This window comes from Strix uralensis, chromosome 2 (genome assembly GCF_047716275.1).
Source record: "Strix uralensis isolate ZFMK-TIS-50842 chromosome 2, bStrUra1, whole genome shotgun sequence".
Classification (NCBI taxonomy): Eukaryota; Metazoa; Chordata; class Aves; order Strigiformes; family Strigidae; genus Strix; species Strix uralensis.
In genome coordinates, this window is record NC_133973.1 from 96,148,025 (window position 1) to 96,173,623 (window position 25,599).

Genomic DNA, 25,599 nt, shown 5'->3' on the forward strand with positions numbered 1-25,599 from the left:
CATAATTTGACCTGCAGGTCACATTAGTTATTCTCTTGTATTGAAGTATCATGGGTAGTATTAATCTGTATTTGTCTTTTGGTTTTTGCTATATGTTTTCATGATGCATTGTCATTATAATAACAAATAGCCTGTCAACACATTTACTGGACCGCAACCCTCTTGGGATAATCACTGAATTTTCATCAAGACTGCAATGATTAGTGTTTCTGATTATGATAATCAAATAACTAATTAGCTATCATGTTTCAGAAAAGAGATAAAATTAAAAATGTTTTCAGAATATGTTAAGACTGAAGTTTTTAGCTACTTCCACTTTCTCTCTTATTTTTTTTTTTTCCAGAAAGCTTAGAGCATGTAGGAAGAAATGGAAGTTGCTATTTCTTATTAAAAAGGAACTGAGTTGTTTCTCACTCTGTCCTGATACCTTCCCCTTATTTTTGACCAGAGCTGATTAAAAAATATGGTGAAATTACCTCTGGACTGTGTAACACAAGATAACACATTTTGTTTCTGGGGCTTGTATGTTTCTTTTCCCTTTTCTTTATATTTTGTGCCTTTTTTTGTGAATTTTCAGACATGTTAAAGTCTGATTAGCTGTCAGTGTAAAGGTAGAGAGAGATCTCATCCTCACAGATTGCTTCACAGTGGTGCTGTATTGTGGTGCTGAGATGGTGTTCTTCTCACCTTTACGTGTATTTTCTCTTTTTGTATTTGTACATGATGAAAGCTTGTGGCGCTGTTTCGTTCAGGTTTCCTGCCTTCAGAAGCAGGTGTCTGACTGGAATGTCTGTTTTTTTTTTTTTTTCTTCTGTTTTGTTTTGTTTAATGGTATGACAGAGAAAGAGGGCAACACAAGGAATGCTGAAGTTTGTTAAAGGATTCATTACATGCAGTTCCAGTTCCTTGCTCGTTCCCAGAACTATTGTTGTATCCAGATACTTGTAATTGCATTGTTTTCCATGCTGTCCTTCATCTGTGTTCATTTTAAATGTCACAGAGAGAGGTGGTGACATTATGCTAATTTGTAATGGATTCCAGTGTTACATTGCCCCATTTCTTTGACCTCAGCAAAGAGCACTTGCTGAGAAGAACAGAGGATGATTACCTCCCCTCTGAGCATGAACTAGCTGCTATGCCTACATGACCTTGGATTCAAAGAATAAACTCTAAAATTGCTGTGCAGAGGTTATACAGGTTTTGTGCCTAAAACAAAGAAAGGATTTCAAAGAGATTTTTTTCCCCTCTGTGGCAGAGTATATAGATTCTTCCTCATAAAACATATCTCTCATTCAGAAATTCCCCTGTCTAAGCTTGTGATATCAGTTTTCAGTGAATGTGAAAAGAAATGTGGCTTACATATATTTAGGATATGCTCTTTAAGAGATACCAAGCTTTTACAGGAGAATTAGATGAAAGACTAAGTATTGCAGTTTATTATGAGTTCGTGGCTGGAGTTAGACTGTACCCGTATCAAGATAAGGATCTCGCCTGAAATATTGCTGTGGTTTGATCCTCCTGCAGCCTAAATGCAGGAAATATTGAGCTCCCGACTACAAAAAGACTCTCAAAGCAACCCCTGAAACTGTATCAATTCTATACTGCTAGAATATAAAAAAAATGGTGGCAGGATCAAAGGCATAGTTCAGCCATTACTGCTCCTTTTAAAAGAGAACTGAACAGGGTCATGTGGGAGGAACCTATGAATGGTGGAATTGAAGGAAGATTTCAATCTCCCTTTGAAAATACACTGGCATTAATATGATTTTGAAGAGCATGAATAAGAAGCTCTACAGTCAAAGCAGTGCTGCAGGAGCAGGTTTTTGGCCTTTTTTACGTCAGTCACAATTACACTGGAGCTCCAAATAAGAGGTGAGTAAAGCCTGAGGACATGATTCTGCATTCATTCCTCACCCAAAACTCCCCCTCATGCTCAGTGGGAGCATAAAGGGGAGTTTTGTGTTATGCAACACTGATTCAGTTCTTGATTCTGGTTTACAGTGAAAGATAAATCCATTGTGCAACTTCCTTATTTCTCCTGAATCAAACAAATCAAAACCAAAGATAAAAACCCAGTAAACAGCTTATAATTCCTTCGGGGAAAAATAATCTGGCTTTCTCCAGATGTGTTCTGGTACTTTGATTTTAAAAGATTAGGTGCTTCACACATGATGAAAGTCAGAGGCTATTGAGCTCTGTCCAAGGAATAACTGATATTTTCACATAATACCTTTGAGTTTTGGTCTTGACACTAATTATTTTATTTTCTCTTGATGGTTATCAGATTGTTAACGGTACCGAACTGAAATCTTTAAGACTAGCACGACTTGATGGATTTGATATGTTTCCATCAGCAGCATAGGAAAAGTAAAATTGTGTCCTAAACAGATGCAGAACGAATGCCAGTTGTAGGTTACTGTGGCATTTTTCCCTCCATCTTAAAGATGGATTTCATTTGTTCTTGAGGGAACAGACCTTAGATTTGGTACCCCTTTGGACTTCATAGATTTTAAAATTTCAGAGCAGGCTAGACTGTTTGGTGGATTGAAAATCAGGGGAAAAACAGTGATCTTAGTGAAAAAACCCAAGCATTTCAGTCATGCTGAACATCTTCCAGTCTTCATATTTAGTATCTTTTTCCCCCATTCAAGCTTGCTTATAAATGTATGTTCTGCAAAGTTGATAGAGAAGAAAGTTTAAGATGGTATAGAAAGATGATTTTAATGTTCATTATATTGTTACATTATAGACCAAGTTCATGAATCAATTTATTTCAAAATGTCACCTTTATCCTGATTTTATCATATTCACTGTTCTAATGTCCAAGATTATGTTCTCTATCTAAAATCTAAAATGAACACTTGTGTGGGTGTGCACATGTATTTGTGCAGGTAATAAATGGGGGGCTTTTTGTGTCCTAAGAACATCCCTACATTTAAGACCCTAGTACATTATTAAAATCTACTAAAATAAATAATATTTCTGTTAGCTTTCTATTCCCCTAAATTTCTAAACATATTTGAAGAAAAGCTGTGGTTTGAACTGCTTGCTTACATGTCCAGTAACATCTGTAACAGCTGATGAAATGCATCTGCTTTTGGGTGGATTGTGACAGGTGCTTAAAAAGGTATCTTCCATTAAAAATGTATTACAGTTTTTATAACGAGAGGTAAATTGGAACTCTGAGCTAAAATACAGCTATTTTCCATATTTAGACAGGCAATCACTTATTTTAATCAGATAACAGTATTACAGTGTTGTACCTCACCTGTTTCAGAAATAAATTTCTGTTGAAATATACTGCATGGGACGTTGGGGTTTTTTTAAGCACTGCAGCACGGTTATATTTCATATTAACTATGTAAAAGGAGTTAATTCTGCAGTATAAAGATAAGTTCCTAAAATTGTACAATACAAGTAGTATATTCACTACATTTACAATACTTCAGTTCTTTAGTAGTCAGTCTACTTAGCAGCAAATGGAATGAATTCCTTTAGCCATTAATGAAAACATCTGATGTATTCTTCCTAAGGCAGTCTTTGGACCAAAATGGCATTCATATTCATCTGGTTGTAAAGTTACAAATGCCTGTGTTTCTCGTCTCAATTTATTTAAAGCATAATCTTGAGGGGATCAGAGTGGCCTGTAATGCAGATCTGTAGAGCCAGTCCAGCATGTTATCCTATTGTAATAAGGCTAAGCTTAATATGAGTGCACAGTGTGCTGCTGCAGCAAAGAAAGCCAACGGGATGCTGAGTTGCATCAACAAAGGCATCACCAGCAAAGATAAAGAAGTCATTATCCCACTCTACGCAGTGCCTGTCAGGCCACACCTGGAATACTGTGTTCAGTTTTGGTCCCCACTACATAAAAAAGATGTGGACAGACTGGAGAGGGTCCAGAGGAGGGCCACAAAGATGATCAAAGGACTGGGAAGTCTGTCATATGTGGAAAGGCTGAGAGAATTGGGTTTGTTCAGCCTTGAGAAGATAAGGCTTAAGGGAGACCTTATCACCATGTTCCAGTATCTAAAGGTTGTCAAGAAAGAAGATGGAGGCTCCCTTTTTACAAGGACTCACATGAAAAGACGAGGGGTCGTCGGTACAAGTTACTCCTGGGGAGATTCTGATTGGACACCAGAGGAAAATTTTTCACACTGAGAACAATCTCCCCAGGGAAGTGGTGGATTCCCCAACACTTGACACTTTTATGACTCAGCTGGACAGGGTGCTGGGTCATCTTGTGTACACCAGGCTTTTGCCAAGAAAGGTTGGACCAGATGATCCTTGAGGTCCCTTCCAACCTGGTAGTCTCTGACTCTGTGATATCAATTTTTGGCAAGACAATAACTGTATGTGAGGAACTAGTAAGGCAGATCCCATTATTCAAAGTATATTTTGATGAGAATTTTTTTTAAATGCATACCCATGGCAACTTAGTTAGAACAGGGGTATAAAATTCTAATATAATGGTTATGAAACACTTAAATCTGAGAAACAGACAGAGGACATCTAAAAAATATGATTCATACCAAAGTCTGATCCATACCACACTATTTCCATATTCCTTCTGTTTTGTGAATAATGACTTGAAATTGCATCCAGTTTGGATATAGTAAGATGGAGAAATATACAGTAATTGAATGTGAATAATCTTTGCAGTTGGACTTTGAAATACAAGATTGGCTTTCCTAAGTGCAAGGTTTTGCTTACCATTCTCCAATCACTTGTTTCTCTGCATTTTTTTCCTTGGCACACTTAATGCTTTGTTGGATTTTAGCTGAACTAGTCTGGCTTGTATATTACAGATCATTTACTAGGAACCTGCTGGGTTACTTTCAAAAAGGGTGCTGTTCTTCAGTTCTTAATTAAATCACCAACAATTCCATTGTAATCGTACATTTAATACATTATTTGCAAACCTTTGCTGGATTGTTTTCAATGGGTAACTGAAATAGTGCTTTATTTTATATTTCTGCAGTATGATGGCTGTTACATGTGCAACAAATACACTGTTAAACATGAGTCAGTTCTAATTTAAGTATTATCAAGTAATACTAGTTTATTTTTTCTCATATTCACTTTAAAACAAGACATTTAAAAATAGATGTGGTTTAAGAGTAATTTTCTCTGATATTTTTAGGTGTGTTTAATTACGAACATATGCCACAGAGCTGAGTGTTCTAAACATATTCTAATTGGAATACAGAATGCAGTGAAAAAAAAGGTATCAGTATTTTACATCTTTATGTCTCAATTAAGTTTTACTATCACAGAGTTAAAGGAACAGAATTATTCTTATCATGACATATAGCCCTGACCTGATCCTCATCCACTGCAGGTTGTGGCTTTCCACTATGAACACTGTCCCTCTTCCCAGAGGCCTGGGAGACCTTGTTGGTGAAGACTCAGGCAAGGAAAGCATTGAGTACCTCAGCCTTGCTTGTGCCTGCTGTCACTAAAATACCTGCACTATTCAGTAACAGTCACACATTTTCCTTGTTAACTCTTTCACTATCAGCATCATAGTGTTGCCCTTGATGTCCATTGCAAGTGTCAGCTTTAGGTGGGCTTCTGCTCTCCTAACAACAGCCCTTTGTGTCCTAGAAGTGTTTCTAAGTAACTTGTCCCTGCTTCCACCTCTTGTAAATTGCCTTTTTTACATTGGAGCAATACAGTATTGTACAACTATATGAAGTTGTGCAATATTTCATTATATAAGTTTATGATAATAAATTATTTATTTCGGATGGTGAAACTGCTTCAGGCCTAAAGGAAAAAAACCCCCACCTTTGACTTACCTTTGGTTTGTTGGCTTCACTTCACTTTGGTGCTAAATTTTTTCAAAACCATTTCCAAGCAGATGTACTACTTATCTTAAATGTCCTTTAGTGATATACCGTTTTACAAACACCAGTCACTTTGCATAATGAAATAAGTAAGTTTTTATGACAACAGGTATAGTGACAAGTTTGACCGAAGTTGCAGATGCCCCCTCCTTGGAAGTGTTCAAAGCCAGGTTGGATGAGACTTTGAGCAATGTGGTCTAGTGGAAGGTGTCCCTGTCTATGACAGGGGGGTTGGAACTAGATGATCTTTAAGTTCCCTTCCAACCCAAAGTATTCTATGAATTATAAGGAAAATATATGGTATTCTTCTGTGATTCATCCTATTTCTTTCAGCATATCTTCTTTCTTAGACTATCCGTCCAGCTTCAAGAAAATCTTCAATGCTGGTTTTAACACAGCATTAAGAATCTTTCTAGAGAAACAAACTTCCTAATATAAAAAAAGGAAACTCACTGCCAACAAACACTGGGTTTGTTTCTGTAGAACCAGCAATTATTGAAATTGCAATTTTGGTTGGTCTTGTGTAGATATGCAGATGAACATTCAGTAGAAGATCTTTTGATGACTTCCTTAAATCATTGTGTTGTACATAGCTGCAAGAAATTTTTTTTTGCCTTCTACGTAATAATCTCATAGCCTTAAGGATTTATAGATGTGTTTGTGCACACTTAATGCTTCTCTAATTTCATTGATAACAATTCTGAATATTACAATATTCTACAGACCATATGTGCAGATACTTAACACTACTACTATATGATACTAAAAAGAAATGACAGCTTTGTAAATATTTTGCAACTTGGGCTATTATTATGCTGTGATACTTGCAATTATATAAGTCAGTGCATGTTTACTTGTATTTTTTTATTTGCTGTTATGGTCCAACAGCCTTTCATGGTATACTTCAGTCTTTGAGTAGTTGTGTGCTTATTCAAATTGGTTGAGAGGTATCCCAAGAGTATTTAACATGAACTTGACTTGGTGTGCATCAGGTGTAGTGGATAAGAGTATAAATCCTTTTTCAGATGAACACATAATTTGAAAACTTGGTTAGAATTGTTACTGACAAAAATTGTTGAATAAGTAAAATGGAAATCACAGTCTTCCATCTTAACGTTTCAGCCCTACAAAAATTTAAAAGTCACTCATGTGCTTTACAGGAATAAAATGGTTATTAATGGTAGTAAGATCCTTTTCAGGTGTAAAACTATATGAATATATGCATATGGGATGTGTGTGTGTATAGGTATATATTTATATATGAACATACATAAATGGTTGTTTGATTCCCTTCTTCCTCCCACAAAAGAAAGTCCTATTTTGATCTCTATTTAATTTTGAAGAAATTTCCCACTTTGTTTTATAAGGAAGTTGAAGTATAGTCCTTACCTATTCCCCCCACTCCATGTTCTTTAAACTCTGTTTCCTCACCAAAGGATGTGAAGAAATAAATTTCCTGCAGGGCTTTTAAATTTAGAGCATGGGGTTCTTAATGAGAGAGTAGGAATTGGTGGTACTTGAAGCAAATAAATAAGTAAAACATGGTTTAGTGAGGAATAACTGGTGTAGCTGAGAGAGTGCTAACTCAGTCCTGACATATGTTGGTATTTTAATGCATCCTGCAGCATAAATATAAGACTCTTGCCTCCTTAATTATAGCGAACACATTTTATAATGGTTCTATTGATCTTTTGTGAACAATGTTGATCTTGTAGGAAGAGTAGGTGGAGCAACTAAATAACAGCATATACTGCTATTGCTTTCCAGCAGGGTAGTGGCACTGAAGTGCTTCTTAAACAAAAATATTCAATTATTTGTGTAATTGATGTAGCATAAATTTTCAATATTTTAAAAAGTAAGTGAATATTGTTCTCAATTTCATGACTTGGACTGTTATCAGCTTCTGTCATTCACAGGAAATTACATCCTAAAATCTCAATAGATAACATGTAGTTGCTGTAAAAGCTAGTGAGATGAGGTAATGCTATGTAGACAGTACAGATTGTCCCTGATTGAATACAGATTGAATATAGCACTTGGAAGAACTTTTGCCAATCACTGAAAATAGTCATTACATAAGTAAAATGAAAGAAATGCTTCCTGGATTGAATTACCTTTTTTTTTTTTTTTATAAGGAAAGTAATTAGTGATCTTAAAATAACAATGATATTTCAAAGTTGGATAAACCCCTGCAGAAAAGCGGTAACAAGGATCATAAAGTACAATGAAATTCAAGATATTCTACTTTTCTTTCAGTCACTATCAGCACCTTTTTCCCCCACAAGTGCTCCGTTCCGGTACTGACAAGGAAATTTCTGAACTTAGGGAAACTGTTCTTTGTATTAAGCTGGTTTTAGTTACTGATTAGATATAACAGCTGATCCTGAGATACAAAACATAGAGTTCTGTAATTTTTTCCTGGTTTTGCATTGCCTTTTAGTCTAATATTTTCTTATTTAAGTAGAGTTTGGAAACACAAGCTGACTGCGTAAACTTGTCAATTATCTCATTCCAAGAAACGGACAAAATCCTTCTGGCATTACTCACAGGGGGTAGTTTTGCATAATTTGGTGAAATTGGAAAGAGTATTTGATAATAAGAGTAAAGGTCAGAAGCATGGGAGGAAAAAATGTCTTCCTTTCTCAAACAAAAAGCATAAGTACATTATGTGCCAAATACCATGCGTCATTGGATGGGGGAATGAATTGTGTGGGATCTGACAAGTTCCCAGCACTGTCTAATGGTATTTTAAAACCCCATGTTTTATTGTGACTTTTCAGAAATACTGTTTGTTACAATTTAGCAGATCCTTCAGAGAAATTACATGCTCTTCAGGAAAATTATCAATTATAACAAGCAAGCATACTTGCTTGTATGATTGAGGCCTCTGAATTCATTCTGTCTCTCACAAGATAGAAAAGCAGCAGCATTTCAAAAGAAAATATTTAGAGTTTTACAATACTGTGGTAAAAGTATGTTTTTGCTGGTGAGGAAGTAGAACCTAAGGGTCCTATTCAGTGACCTTTGATGCAAAGCAATGCCCTACTGAAGTTGGTAAGTCATTTTCAAGCATATTTATCATTATGAAGCATTTTTAGTTTATGTATCCATCATTAAAATATCCACTATCACAAGAAAAAATGCTGCAAAACCCATAAAGACTTATAATAAATAGGTAGACTGGCTATCAAGATATCATTTTAGGAGAAGTTTGATCTGGGTCTGGAAAGGACTCACTCATTCTGAATGACCAAGTATTTTTATGGTGTCCTTTCTTTTGGTCTCCAAAGTCCTTGTTGTAGTTGTTAGCTGAGAGGAGGAATTGTTTATAAATTTGCCACAAATGTGTGGGGACGATACAAGTCCTAACTCTGTTCTCTTCAATGCTGAGTCACACTTCTGTTGATGCATGCTAAGTTCTGGTCTGCCAATAATTTGGACCACTGTAGGGTCAAAACTGCAGCTCTCGTCTTGGTCTTCTGTACTGACTGTTGTGACAGCCCATGATCCAACTATATATTATCTCTCATCTTTTTGAGATTCATATTATTTGTGGGTTTAAAGACGACTACCATCTGAATAGGAGTCAGTAGCTGGTGTAAATAGGTCATGGTATGTTGATAGCCTTTGGATGGGGAACAAGGCCTTGACTTTCCAGTGATATAGAAATAGGAACAAAATATGTGAGATGTTTGGGTTTATGTGTTTACTTATTCTCTTGGGAACTGGACAGTCACACTTTGTATTGGCTTAAGAATTGTAACATATAGCAGTATATATGGTAAATAACAGTAATCTAGTTGGACTGTTTTAAAGACACGTAATCTCCTAGATAGCTGGTATTGAAGACTTTATAGTCAGTGTATGGTAATGTAGGACTAAGAACTCTAACAGAGATCCATAGTCTGGAGCTGAGTTTTTATGAACAATTCAACTTTCCCATGTAAAATTATAGGAATTTCTGACTTACAGATATTTTCAGTAATTTCCATGGCTTACTTTGTCTGGAGCACTTGATGTTATTTTTTCTGCAGTGAAGCTCTTTATTGGTAATCACCTTGAGCTGTGAGTAGCTGACTAGTTTTTCACCATCATTTGGCAGTCAAATTCAGTGCAACTCAGCCTAGCAAAGTTGACAGTATTCTTCTCACAACTGTGTATGAAATCCCTATGTGGTAATTTCTCATTTGCAGAAGACTGGAAAAAGACATTATGAGGTATGTTTCTAGGGAGTCTTCATGTTTGTGTCACTGACTTTCTCCTTGATCACTTGGAGGGTTCTCTTTTATGTTGCTGTTTCCTCATTAATTTTGTTGCCATTTTCAACCATATGTTTTTCGGGGGTATTTTGTGAGTTTTTTATGATGTCTTCTATACACTATTAATTTATTAATACCGGTTATATAAAACTAAACAAGGAAAAATATTTTACATTAATGCCATGAGATAAAATGGTCCTAAAAATATGCTGTAGAAATGCTACTTTTCAGTCAAGCAGTTCAAAGTACTGATTAAACTTGGCAACTCTTATTAGATTCTGTAGTTGGAAAATTCTTGCAGAGATAGCTTAGTTCTTTTCTATTTTATTTCTATTTTATTCAGTTTTTGGAGTTGTTTTTTGGTTTTTTTTTTTTTTGTTTTTCTATTTAGCTCAGTAATCTGATTTCCAGAATTCTCTAACAAACTACCAGTGAGCATGCCCAAGGTCAGCTCCACATTGCATGATCAACAATGCATTGCAGACACATTGGGCTCACAGTACCTGATATTGGAGGGATGGAATAGTCTTCATTTACACAATAATTTGAAATATTTACTTAAAGTATACAGTTTGTTGGCATGTTATATGCAACATATATTTTTCATAAGACCTACAAACATTAGCAGATTTGCTAGTAGGATCAAAGTCAGTTTATGTCATAAAATATTGTGCTTACCTTTTTATGGCGTTCTCATCTCATTTGATTAAAGATTTGTCCTTGAATTCTAATTGCTTCCCAACTCTCAGTCAGTGCTTACTTATTTAAAACAAGATGGAGGTATCTCCACTTAGCTTTTTTTCTTATGAGAGAAACTACTTATGGAATGGGTTACTTAATCTATAAAGGTGACAAAACCAGATTATTCTTATCTATTATTTCCTCAACTTTAACATTGTTGTGACAAACTTCTAAGTTTCAAATTTATTGTGGAAAAAGTGTCAAACACCACTGTCCAACTGTGAAGAGAATCTGTTTCTGCAGATATGGAATTTGAGAAGATACCTAGATGTGGATGAATTTAGCTTCTCATTTTTTCACTTCCTTTATTTTAATTTAGTTCAGCTTTAGTTTATCATTTGGAATTTTCAGGTTTTTATGCTCATAATCATGTCTTACCACAAAAGATTTTTTGTTTGTTTCTCACATGCAGCTCTTCTGGTCCACAGAAGACGTTAAATATGAAAGGCTGGAAACCTGGAGATGTAAAATTCCAGCACAAACCTCGAAGCTGGAATATGTCTTCTGACTCTCCTGGACTAACTTGAGCTGCTAGAGTTCATCTACCCATACATGTCCAAAAATAGTTTGTCTCTGGCACTAGGATTCTCTATGCTTAACTGGATACTATACAGACTATACAGATCTTCATGGTGATCTCAGCAATGGCAGCAAAGGAATGAGATGAAAAATGCATTGATTTAGACTAGTCTGAGTGGAGATGCTCCTAGAGTATAGACGGGCTTGTCTGTTATTATTGTGGTTATAGGGCTATGAGGGGCACAAATTGGAGATACACTAGCCTTTTTTCTTTTCCCCCGCTATGTTGGAGGAATAAAAACAAAACAAAACAAAACAAAACATCCCAAACACCCCTAGTGATATCTCAGGTTGATCTTATGCTGCAGTCCAACAATATGGTTGCAGCATATATATACATGCCTGATCAAGTAGATACCTATTTAACTAATGCAATGTTGTGTTCAGTGTAGGCTGAAATATTCTCACCCCTCATCCTTTGGGAGCTTGGGTAGACTGGTCTAGCTGCTGGAGTGTCCTCAGCTCATTCCACTACCATCATTTCCCAAGCTCTTTAGGTTACATTTGGGGTCCGATTGCAGTTGCACCTGGGACTGCAGTGTTAGCACACACTCAGAAACAGTGAGAATATAAATTGTTAAATATGGAAGAGAAATGTGTTTAAACTTCTGGCAAGGAAAGTATAGATTACTATTTCAGTGTTAGGTTTGGTTTGGGTGTTTTTGGTGTTTGTTTGTTTTGTTTTAGTTTTTCCCTAGAACAAACAAAACAGGAAGGATGAATGTTTCTTTGGCTAATCCAGCTGTGTTTATAAGAATATGATCGGTATTTCTCTGGATTCCTCAATCCCTTCAGACCCCTTTGAGTACCTGAAGGTACAGTTGTCTAAGACAGGAAGGGAGAAATTTAGGAAGATAAAATAGAATATCAGTAATTGATAAGAAACACAGAAGGGTTTCTTTTTGTGTTTGTTTTTGTGTATGTTTTGTGTTTGATTAGTGTAAGTGACTTGTGTTAAATGCTCAGTGGTTCACAGTTTCCAGAAAATTTAAAATCTCTGTTTCTATAAACTCACAAACCTGAACTGCATTCTGTGAAATATAGATTATGAGGCATACATGCTTATGCACTTTCTCTGAAATTTTGAGAAAATTTCTGTCAGTCAAAAGTTAGTCTTTTCTTGCATTTTCTCACCTTTGTACAGCGAGGCATTAGTGCAGTTCTCTTATCCCCCTTTTTTATTACATTATTAAATTTTCTCAACAAACCCTCTTTGGCAACAGCTTTTACTGCATGCTCAAATACGAACCAGTATGGAACAGCATACAAACACAGTGTAAAATCTTAAAGTATGGATTAGGAAACTTCAGACTGAGTTTGCTGCCTTGCCATTCATGGAAATATACACAGAGATCCTATTTTAATCGATGACAGTGTTTGCTTCTCTTACATACTTGTTTGTACAGTGAATAAAGGATAAAAAATTGATTTCTAAGAGGATCTGTCCTACCTGCAATAGAATGTAAGGTTTTGTAATAATGAACAGTAAAAATATGTTATTTCCTTTTTCATTTTGTTTCCAACATGAAGTTATACAAGTCTTCTATTTAATATACTTTTTGATCTTTTCTTGAGAAATAAAACTGTCGCAGGATATTTGCCTTTTGCTGGTATGGTATCTAGGCAATAATAATTGCATATTAAACATTTCACTTTTTTAATATTGAGTTTCTTATTACTTTGCAGTTGGGTATGTATCATTAAACACCATGCCTCCGAATCAAGTGTGAATGGTTATTATTGGTTTTTTATTTTAAAATAATAACTTCCATGAAGGGTTTTCTTTTTCATTTTTTAAAGAAATCATTACATTGATCTTGTTTTGTAAAAACTTTTAACAAAAAGAATTTTGTAATAAAACCAAACATTGTTATTTATCTCGACCAGATAAACAAGGAGTCCACTGATCATGATTAATTATCATCAGTCTGAGTTAAGAATTCTTTTTGAATTCTATCTCCTTGAATTGCTATTCAGAAACATGAATTAGAGATTTTCTCTGAAAAAAAAAAAAAATCACCCTAGCAGTATTGCCAGTGAAATAAATGACTGTGTCTAAATTGATATACGTGGGATACCTCCAGCTTAGGGTGAACATTTTGCCGTATCTCATTTCTCTCAAAGGACAGGACCTCGGTAGCCGCACATGTGGTTTTCCATGAGACAAGCACAAATTTTACTCAGTCTCAACACAGACAGTGAATCTTTCTATGAGCAAGGATTTCTTCTGTGGTTGAAGGTGGCTAAATCAATTCCTTATGATTGGAAGAAATAGGAGACACAATTCAGAGGAACTGAAGGCAGATCATTATAAACAGAGAGGGAGCTCTATGTAAGGTTAAGCACTTATGTAAATGTTTGTCATAATGGGGCATAATCAGGCAGGTCAAACAAAGTGTGGAGATAATAAAATTAAAAATCCAACATCAAAAGGCTTCAGAATTCATCCTGTGAACTCCAGAAGTTCATTAAATCTTTTCATAATGTCAGGTGGTCTGCTCTTTATCGAAAAATGTACTTTTAATTAGGGGTCGCATCACTGTGGTAACTGGGTGAATCACAAGTATTCGAAAATAGAAAACCTTGCAGATTTATAGAATAATGCTTATTTTCAGGAAGCTTAATGGTATGTGAAAGCAGGTGGAAAATTAATGTAGTTCACTTTACATTTGGGAACAAATGGAATTTGACTGCAGTGTAGAACTGGCTGAAAAATGGGAAAAAAATATTATTCCACTCCCCTCACACCCTTCATAGTGGGACTTTTGTTTTTTTTTTTTTTTTAATGGATGTTTCTAAAGCTTCCCCTTCTTTCTCTGTTCCCTTCACAGAGGACATTATATATTTATTCTTCCTCACTGCTCTTCTCTTTTTGTAAAAACAATTGCATTTTTGGTTTTCCAGCAATTGTCTCTTGGTTCAGCCTGTGTCCACTGGCAGTTACCACGACAGTCTGTATTTTCAGACATTTCAAATACACAGTTGTGGTGCTTCTTCCATAGCTGCTACCTCATTCTGCTGAATTTAAAAAGGGAACTTTAGAAATACAATGAGTAAGTGATTTATTCTTCCCATCACAACAATTTTTTTTCACTGATGGTATGAATGAATGAGTGAAAATTTATGTTAACTAAAAGAATTTAATTAATCTCAGTGTCCAATCTCTTTTGATTAATCAGTTAGCATACATAAGAATGGTCCTACTGCACTCTGGCCAAGAGTTGATCTAGCTTACTGCATGGCCTTCAATAATAAGAAAAAAAACCCCTACAAGGTAGGATAAACATATGAGTATGTATCACGTATTTTTGTTTGTGTGTGGTTTTTTGTTTCTCTGTTTTTAAACTTTGTAATCTGTGGATCAGGGGCTTTATTTTATCTTTATATTCTGTGGATGTTGATGGACTTCCATTTGCATTTACATGTGGAAAAGGCATTGTTTTTTCTGCGCATTTAAACATACCAAATTTTATTTTACATTTCACTGAATTCAGCTGACAGCTGAAGTAAAGTAGTTGTTTCTTTGCTATTTCTGTAGTTCTGAATTGTTAATTTTCATCTGAGAGGAAAAATGCATGCACTTCATTTGTTTTCTGAGGTACTTTTATGAAGTAACTGAGCAGTGTATATAACCGATCACATAGTAAGGTTTTTGACAAAGCCTTTAAATTAGGTTATTTGATAACTATTTTGAAATACAAGACTAATATATAGAATAAATTTATACTGTCCATTTTAGGCAAACATTTTGAACTCGAAGTGTGAAAAATAGCATTAGATAAAATACTCCACTTTTCCCAAATGCTGTGATCTTAATTAAAATCCTGCTGGAAGTCACATTAGGCTGTGTTTCAATGTAAGTAGCTGTTCCCTGTCACTGTCTTTGATGCTTCAGCTGAAGTAGTTTTACCAAGTCATCCGGTGTGCAGTGTATGAGTGTCTCTGATAAGATTTCTTCCTTGTAGGGATGAAATCCAAAAATCAATGTCAGATGGAAATCAAAGTTCTCAAAAGTTTGAAGGATTGATGGAAAGAGATTTTAATGAGTGCGCATTTCAAGCTTTACCTTCATAAATTTGGCAGAAAGGGCAAGCATGAAATTCCTGGGTGCAGATGTCTGGGAGAGATGTTTGAAAATAAGGAGGTTAGAAAAAGTTTAAATGAGAATCAGGAGTAACATTTTGATGGAAAGAAAGAAATATTTTTTCCATATTCTACCTGGAAATGTAACTAAGATTTTGAGGAAATTAAGTATATGCCTGTACCTTTGTGAAACTGGATGATAACCACATTGCAATTACCTCTCAGTAATAAGAAGCATAAAACTTAATTGCTTCTATTCAAGTAGCTATTTCTTCTAATTTAAAATAAATAAAAAATTTCACCACCCAGAAACAGGGTTACTGAAGACACTGCCAAGTTGACTGATTAAGGTAGAAGACCAAAATGAGAGAAAAATATATATGTTTTTTTTTACTTCAGTGCAGCATCACACAAAATATTCTGTAAGCTAAGGTTAATTTTGTCAGAGATCAATTACAGCCATATGGAAATAAAACCATTTTAACTGATAGTACTGTTGCATCCATATTTTTTAATATAAACCCCATATTTTTCTAATAGTTCTATTCTGATTCTTTCCTGTTCAACCTGGTCCAATTTTTCTTTGCTAGAAATTGTTTGCTTGTGCCATACATTGGATATTGGCACTTAAGGAGCTAATTTTAAACTATGATTGGGCAAGTCATTCACGTGAAAATAAAGGTAGTTGCTCTTTCTTCATGTAACAGTATCAAATGAAAAATAAGTAATAAAAACAAAGGAGAGAAATAAATTGGAAGCTTATTCATCACAATAGTTGGGTTCCATAGCTACTAATTCTAAACCTGAGATGTGCCTCTTTCAAGTATTTACTCTGAAATAAAAATGCAATTAAGAAACAAATGGGGGAAAAGAGTTTAAAAAAATAACTGCAATGAGAAAACCTTTTTGGATTAGGTTATATGCTGTACTGAAGTAGGAGTATTCTGGATTTTTATTTTTTTTTTCAATAGTTATTGCTTTGAAAAGCCTTATGTTATTTTTCAGAAGTCTGTGATAAAGATGTCCCTTTCTAACACGAACTTGGGCAACAGCCATGCCTGTGTTTTGTGAAGTACAAAGGCTTCACAAGTAGTGAGAGTTTGAAAGAACTCTGCGTGCCACAGGCATAGTCTTTTCCCAGGTGTAATTTGAAAGAACCATTTTTTGCTCAGCTGCATGAAGCTAAAACTGACAATGGAGAATCTTCATCCTTGGAGATTCCCAGAACTTGACTAGACAAAGCCTGAGAAACCTGGTCTTGCTCTGAAATTAGCCTCTGTTTTGAGAAGTTAGACTAGATGATTTCCCGAGTTCCCTTCCAACTTAAATTATTTTACAGTTCTAAACTGCAGTATATTTTAAAATTTGGCATAATGGCCATGCTCAGATTGCATCTTCCTGATGCAACAGCACCATGCCCACACTAATGGCCATAGCAAAATATTGTGCTTAAGTTCTGACAGCTCAGATGTCTAAAAAACATTGAAGTTAAATATGGCAGCTCTCCACGGGCATCCCAGAACCTTTTGCTCTATAGTGACCTAATCAGAGATTTACTTTACTTTCTTGTTCCCTTCTACATTTTCATCTCCTTGAAGAAGCACTCTTGCAGTCCAAAGGTTGAAATTTTGGCTGGAATTGGGTTTCAGCTAATTACATGTGCTTATAGTACTTAGTGTATATGTAGTAAGCATTGCTGTGGAAGGAAAAAAAATCTCAAGAAATTGTATGTTCTTGGTTGTTACTTATTAGAAATATTTTTTTGGGGGAGATGAATACTTTTAGAGGATAGTTTCCAAAAATTGTGATCACAAATACAATGCCAGTTACAGGCCTCTATTTATACAGAAAAATTAGTCTATCCTGCCCTTGCATTTTTTGTCTTCTTTTGCTGTCATATTTGTGAGTTGTTAGCAGAGGAGCTAACTGGAAGAGACAAAACATATGCATAGAAAGGGCTTTCGTAGGTATGAAACACTTCTTACTGAACCCTGACAGAGCCTGACCCTCCACTTTCTCTCCACTACCCATACTCCACCATCTTTCCTTAGCCATAAAAAGAGACTTTGCCAGTCCCCCTAAATGAGGAACCAAACATGACAGCTCAGCTGATGGTGTTGACATTGGCAGAAGACTTGATGGACGGCACCAAACCTTGCCGTGGCCTATCTCCTGCTAATTAGCTGTTCGAAGGAACTCTGTGTGCCACAGGCACAGTCTTATCAGAAAAGGACATCTTTGCCATTCACCCTGACAGCTGTGATGCAGCTGTTCATGGAGCAAATTGAGCACGGAGAGGGAGGGTGGGAGGCGGAGGAGGCAGATTTAGAACAAGTGACAGCTCCGGTATCTTGCATTGAAGCTGTCCTGAGCTATAATAAACAACTGGAATGGAGAAGAGAGAAGATGGGAATCGAAATTTATAAAATGGGAATATAGGTTAGGCATGAAACAAGAGGAGGAGCTAGAGGAAGCAAACAGGACTGCCCTGTGACAATTCTGTAAAGGATCTGGAGCTGTATGCTCTTGTCATTAGTGCAGGCTGAGGGATTTAACATACAAATGTTTGCGGTTTTCTACAGGTTGTGCACATGTCTGTGGGTATTAATGGGGATGCATGCCAGGAAGTCCCAGAACTGAGCAAGACAGGGAGCAGCATGGGCCTGAATAATTTATTGAGGTGCTGTAGATCTGATGGCTTTGGAGACAGACTGAGGGAAGGAGTTAAAAAAAAAAAAAAAAAAAAAAAAAAGAGAAAATGAAAAAGTGCTTGCTACTTGCTCTGAATGATTATGGGTGGGAAACGAGAGAGTCTGAGAAAGTGGTGCTGCTGCTTTTCAAAGCAAATACCCTTGCTGATGCAGAAACTAAGCGGTAAAATACACTGTTGTTATAACTTTCTTATTCAAGCTTGTAACATGTACTCTATTGACACTTTTGAAGATGTCTGACTTAGTTGAATGTTAACTAGACAGTAGAGAAATAAAGGTGTGGAGTGAGGATGTAGAAAATTCACGTGAAACAGTAACATTTTCACTGGTGTACTTTTGTTAGTTTCCATTAATTTTTATTTTCTAGTGATTTTGTTTTTAAAGGGGAGAGTGAGACCAGACTTTGGACCTTTTGTGATGATAAACTGTCAGTTATAAACTTACCCATCATTTTATAATATAACTTGAGAGGAGTAATAGAATGCAAAATTCAACAAATAAATTTTAAGATTAAAGTGGGTTTGCAATTTTTCAAAAAGTTGATCTCATTTAGAAGGTAAAAAATCAGTTTAGATTAAATAAGTGAACTAAAGATGACAGTAACATTCCCTTCCCCAGAACTCCGAGTAAGCACTTTTTAATGTTGAGTGTAAAAAGAAAAAAGTTATTACAACATTAATTGATTTTCCTCTGTGTTTTCTAGAAGCAGAAAGATTAAGACAAATATTTTGCTTGCAATATATCTGTCCTAGGCAAGGGTAAGGAGTGTTAGATTGCCTGGGAGAACTTGCCTGTAGAAAGCTTCCGCTATAATTTTACAACTGAGTGGATTGGTTTGTGATAGCATTGAGATTTGGGATGTTCCTGCAAACTAATTCTTTTTAAGGTTTTCTCTTTTTATTGCTGATTACCTATGGGTTTTACTACATGCAACTTCTCTTTTCTCTACTGACATATAGACAAAATAGCTAATAGTATGCTGCAGTCAGTAGTCAAAAATGGCCCAGAGCATATGTTTCTATTGTTATAGCAAAGAAACCACACATATGCTTATATACATCACCAATGCTTTGTTTTTACATTTACTACCATGCTTGCTATTAGCTCTTATCCTGCACTGAAGAAATTATCTGGAGTTGCCTCCCAAAAATAACATATAGTCTTAGAACGTATATCAAAGATTATTTTCCTTGTTTGTAAGCATATAAAAAACCCCAAACAAAACACTCAGAAAAGATGAACTTATACTTCGGGGACTTTCTCAATCAAAAAAATACAGATCCTTGCTTTACTTTATAGCAGGGTTGCGCCTGTAATTTTTATTTGTGTGTCTATAATGTATCCTGTACCATATTTACAGAGACATGCAATGGCTTATGGTTGCATTTTGTTTATTTTCACTCCTGATTTGTGAGGTAATCCCAATTATTGTACCGAAAACTTTAGGTATTCATAAATATTTGATGTGCCCACATAACCTGAGGTTTATCTTTCAGATTTTATATGTCTAATGACAAGTGTTATGAAAGTGATTTTGCTCAGTAAAAAAAAAAAAAGTTTATGTTCACTCTAAATGGTTTGTCTGTTATTTCTGATCTTTTTGTTATGTTTTTTAATTTTTTAAGAATTCAGCATACAATTTACAAGTGAGTGGCTGTTTATATTTCTCCTGCCAATACTTTTCAAAATTGTACAAGATTAGAGGTTTTGCGTGTTTAGGTTTTGACATCTGTTCTGTGTAACTGATCACTCAGCTTAATAATTTCAGCAGTAAATCTTATATCAATATCTGCATTCCTGTGTTTTGAATTGTGTGAGTTTGCCATTGCACAGAAAATAGGTATTTTCATACAAGGGATTTTCCTGTAATTTTATGTTAGTGGTCTAGTTCACTAGAAGTAGACTAATTTTGTATCTAATTATTTTTGCTATCGCTATATTTTTGCCAGTGGGAAAATTCTTCTATATTAATCTATTTTTCTGTTGATATAATGCAATTTTGGTTGTGCATGGGTGGCCTTTGCACACTATGCTGTATTAACAACAGAAAATTAGATTTACTGTTCTTAATGGGTAATTCTTGCACAGGAGATAATGATATCTTTCACTTTTATTTAGGTTGTGCCGAAGCCAAGACAACTTCAGTAGGTTCTTAAGAGGTATACTTTCACGTACCTTGTGAAGTGCCAATGGTTTTGATATTGAACAAACTTAGAATCTGGGAATGTTAACTAACTTAAAACAAAAACAAAAACAAAAACAAAAACAAAAACAAAACCCAACAAGCTAGCCTTAACATTTAGCCAGAGTTCTACCCAGAAGATGGACATAACCTGCCAGTCATTAAGAGATGACTTAGGAAAGCCTTTAAGGCTTAATGTGTTTAATAGTCCTGCTGCATGAGGATCTGAGCTGGGTGGCAAAAAGAGAAGAGTGGGAATTTTTAACATTGTGATACTGTATAAGTGACAAATCAGTGACGTGAAAAGAGAATGGCAGTTTTATTCTGTTTTCACCACCAGTATCTGTTGTTTCTTTTACTGCTGATGCGACTGAAGGGCAGCAGCAGAACACTCATGTAGATACTGGCTATTAGGCATACAAACAACAAACACATCAATAACAAATCTCATTTTTTATTTAGCATTTTTATGGTAGTGAGTTTTGGTTTAATCTGGGATCTTTTTATTGGAGATATTATGATAATCCACAAGCCACTGATGTCTACTGCAGTCATAATCTTTCAGATTTCTTCTGTCTGAAATTAAAATGGTGCCTCTGGATGTTGCAGATACAATCTGTTTGATGGCATGTCTATGTGTTTATGAGTTTCTAAGAGATGAACAGGAAGGAGTTGTTCAAAGAAGCACAGCTTTTCATCTAATATATCAGATATAGTCAGTGTCCATTTTAAAATCATAAGTATATGTGCTTTCTATGTAGTTAATAGATATGTTTGGAATGCAGTTACTAGAAGCATGAAAATGCTTTTTTTTCTAAGTAATTTTGGAAGTAGTAATAAGCCATAGAGGGAAGTTTCTGTGTCTTTTTTTCAGGGAGTTTTCACGTTTGGTTTCTCCTCATGTATTTTCCTTTGTCTTCCTTATGCTCTTCCTTGCTTTCAGTCTCACTTTCTTTCACATGTTCCTCTACACTATTCCTGTCACACCTGTTGTGTGCAATATCACACTCTCTCACATGCCTACTCTCTCTCTCATTTTCTCAAGTGCTCTTCGTCTCTTTCATGTGCTCTCTTGCACGTGCTTTCAGTGTCTTACTTGCTCATTCTTGCATGCTCATTTTCTTTCTCACTTGTTTTCTCTTGCTTTCACTCCCTCTCGCTCTCTAGCATGTGCTCTCTTGTGCGCTCTCGCCCTCTCACTTTCTCGTATGCACTTTCTCTTATGCTCACTCCTTTTCTCACTCATGCTCTTGCACTCTCATTCTCAATCTCACTCATGTGCGCTGTGTGTCTCTGTCTCTCTGTCTCTTCTGTTCTCTCATTCCTCTCAAATTTATTGTATCATTTTTTATAGGGAAAATATGTCCTTTTTGTTACCCAGCAAGTGGTCAGGGATTAGCGAAAGAAGATAGTTTGATCACCAGGGATAATACTGCTTTATGAACCTTCTTAACTGGATTCACGGGCAAGATTTTGTTTTTCCTTTAAAGTGTTTCCCCCTCTTCCTTCCACCTCATCCCCCCCTTCAATCACATCATTGCTTGGAGGCAAGAGAGTATGGGGAGAGGGGAAGGAAGCTCATTTAGCAGCCCTAGTAGACATAGGCATCACAGTAGCAATCAATCAACACACATGCTTTCCCACTGAGACTCCCCTGTGACCTTGAGGAATGTGACAAATGACTTAGAGGACAGAACAGACAGAAGGTTTGTGATAAACCAAAAAATTATGTTCTTCTGAGTGATGAAGAAAAATAAAAATGAAGAGTGAGGGTACATATATATTTGGTTTGAACAAGATTCGATAAATTCTGTAACTACCTTTCTCTATAGTGTCTGTGTTTGGAGGAGTTTACTGTCATGGTAATCAAGAGTTCTTCAATAAACCTCACTGCAGTGTTTACAGTACTTTTTTGTGCAGTACTGCAGTATTTTATGGCTCTGAGCCCTCAGCTGTTGCTGGAGGTTGTAGCAGTTATTGATAACAGATTCCAGAGGCAACATATCTCATCAAATTCATGTTGAGGGAAAATAATCAGCAGAGTGAATCACTTAACCTGGATTGACTTGACTCATTCTGAAATCTGCAGCACGTTAACTCAGTCATGAGAAGGTTATTAGTAATCTTAAATGTTTGATACATTAATAAATGCAACAACTTATATTCTGGCTGTAGATACACTTTCAGCAGAGTTTTAAAAAATATTTTTACATACATTATATATTTTTACTTTTTAATAGAACAGCTGGAGTCAGCAATCTCTATGCATCTATTATGTATCTATGTGTTTAGTGCATTATGGGAGAAGGGGTGCATTTTCTTGCACCCACCAATGTGTGTCTAGTCATAGCAGAAAACAATGTCTGTTAGGACAAAGATATCTTTTGCCGCATTATTCATTCTTTCTGTCTCCTTCTGAATGCAGATAGATTGGCATTTTCATTACTGATTCCTACTCATTCCATTTTTCTCTAGTTCCTTTGACCCTTATCAACATGACTATCTGTATTCATCCTGTTTTAAGCCCCTAGTAATAGCAATCACTATTACATATTTCAGCCAGCCAAACCACTGATACTCCTGGTTCTGTACTTAGATTCCTCTTCTTTGGAGCTCCGTAAAAAAAAGTAGTGTCCTTCTTGTTGAAATATAGTGTCAAATATACATCAGAGGTCATTAATGCTTGTTCTCCATAATTGTCATTGCATTCAGTCCATACAGGCCATAAAACTGAATTTCTAATCTCATTGCCAGAGTTTAGAAAACGTATTTCCATTCAAACTTTCTTTCTTGTTCTGAGAAAAAGAGGCCTATTGTAAACAAATTTGGAGACTGCATTTTTTCTAATGACAAGGTACACTTTCCAATGCAGGAAAAGGTCCTTTTGTTCATTAAGCTCAGTAGCAGTGCCACTAAACTAAAGGCTAAATGAAGGGAGGTGGCATGTGTTTGGGGAAGCAAGCAGTAAAGTGTCATCATCCTTCTAATGATATTGAAGCTGGTCAGATTTACTGGTAAAATGCCCAGATCTTCCTTGTAGCAACCATAATTTGGTATATGTCTGATGTTTTAGAATGCCAATTGCAAATCAGAAAAAAAAAGCCACATTACCTTGTGAAGAGTTGAAATAATTTAGATAAATATAATCCAGTTTATAGAGGAGTGAATGACAATCGTTATAAGGTCCTAGAAAATGACAGCAAAAAGCAGTCTGTTACTGTTTCAAAAGATTTGCACTAAATTTACCATCAAGGGATGGCCTATCAGAGGGCAGCAGATAGATATCACAAAAAAAATCAGGAAGTTGATTGTTCCTGGGGCTTTTAATGAGGTCAGTAACCCAGTCCTGTAGAACAAGTAATGTCTTCAGCACCTTGCTGAATGTAATTCTGTTTTGAAAGTGTTAAGCTCTTCTCCCTCAACAGATTCAGCTGCAGTTTTCATTGAGGTAAATCCAAATTGGTACTGTGTAACTTTGCTGCCCACTCATCCCACATTTGCTCTAATGAGGGCATTTGAAGTGGGTCTGACAATGGAAAATGACAGAGAAGTGGGATTATAGATTAGTCTGAGATTAAAAAAATGTAGAAAATGGGTTAAGTTTTAAGCTATTGAGTATGAATTGTATTTACTAGATGCTATGCTCTATTAATATGAGTAACTATTCAGAAGTGTAGAAAGCAAGACTCTCTAGGTTTCTACACAGTAGATGTTTCAAATTCAAGATATTTTATGTGACAATACCAGAAAGCCATTAAATAGTTTTCAAGAGCTTCTGCTTTTCCAAGGAAGTTATATTTTTTTACACTGGATATCATGTTGAAATGTTTTCTACTTGGAATTCATTTATTTTAGTTGGATCAAGTCTGTGTCTATCCAAAGTAGTTAACTTAAAAAAACTTTTGAGAGTGTCTTCAAGGACAGGGAAACATGAGCATCTGGGTATTTTTATTAGTTTGGGAACACAAGTCATGTAGCTTTGTGTCTCAAAGAGATAAGGAAAATAGAACAGAGACTTGAACCCAGGTCATTAAAGCCCTAAGATAACACTTTAATCACCGTACCTATCCATCCTTTGGAAGAAGATTATTAATGCAAGTATTTTCATCTTCTGCTTTTAAAAGTAAGTTTTCTCATAAAATAGCAATACACCTCAGTGGAGAGTTTCTGCAGCTCCTGTCTGAATTTAATACAAATTATATAATAGTTTCTTTGTATTATCAATGCCAAAAGCTTTCAGACTGAATTCTGTTTTGGTTTATCCCAAAAAAGAAAGGTTAGCACATTTGAAAATAGAATAAATATCTCTTTATAAGATTTGTCTTTATATGGCAGAAATACAGATCCATTTGGCTCATTCAATTTACTGTTGAAGGCATGAAATACTAGAGGCCAAATTCAGATACACCTATATAGTCTATTTTATGGAAACATATGGTTTTGTAGGGTGAATGCAAGGTCTGAATTTGGCTTTAAAACTAACAGTAACTCTGGGAAGTGTTAAGTATGCTTTTAATGCAAAAATAATAAGCATGATTTTAAGGGGGGGGAGGGGTATAAAAAAAAAGTTTTGAGGGGAGAGTACAGTGAAACCAGAGCTTAAAATACTAATCCTGTTCTTAGTGCTGTTGAACAAAACTGTATGCACATCAGTTTACGTAGATAAACTCTGCTATAGCAAGATTTAGTTCATAGGAACATTATGAATCATAGTGATGTAATGTTTGTTAGAATGTGTTATTTTAGGTATAGTATAATTTTGTGTGTCAGTTATGCTTCTCCATATATTTATAACTGTGGAAAACCTGCTATATGTGACAACATAAAAACAAAGCAAACAAAAACATGCTTGTTTTGTGGTACCAGAAATCAGATTTTGTTTTTTTCTGTTTTTCCATCAGCAAAGAGGTCTAGTGAGAATGGATCCTGGTTGGTGTTTTGTAACCTTTAAGTGATTATAAAGCTAGAATCACCATGGCTGGGTAAGGGTAAACGAGTAATTAAGGAGAAACCAAGGAAGAAGAAGCCAATATATTATCCAATCAATGGTGACATTGATTCTGAATAGAATTGCTTAAAATAGATGCTCAGAAGTCATGAGAACATAGCTGTGTTTAAGGGAAGGATGTACTGGAGTCAGTGCCAGTAAATTTAAGTTTAAGATGTTGGTTATCCTTTTAGTAACATATATAAAA

General features: G+C 35.5%; 1 protein-coding gene across 6 annotated transcripts in view; it reads left to right on the top strand.

The window, feature by feature from the left end:
- The window catches only part of PCDH9 (protocadherin 9), a 708,470-nt gene that overhangs the window by 260,325 nt on the left and 422,546 nt on the right, over positions 1-25,599 (top strand). Inside the window, exon 3 of one of the 6 annotated variants that reach the window (XM_074859542.1) lies at positions 11,262-11,879. The exons of the other annotated variants lie outside the window; for them this stretch is intronic. Coding sequence (XP_074715643.1) covers positions 11,262-11,357 — 96 coding nt within the window. The 3' untranslated portion in view covers positions 11,358-11,879. Of the gene's footprint in view, positions 1-11,261; positions 11,880-25,599 lie in introns of those variants that run through there. 6 annotated transcript variants of the gene reach the window in all.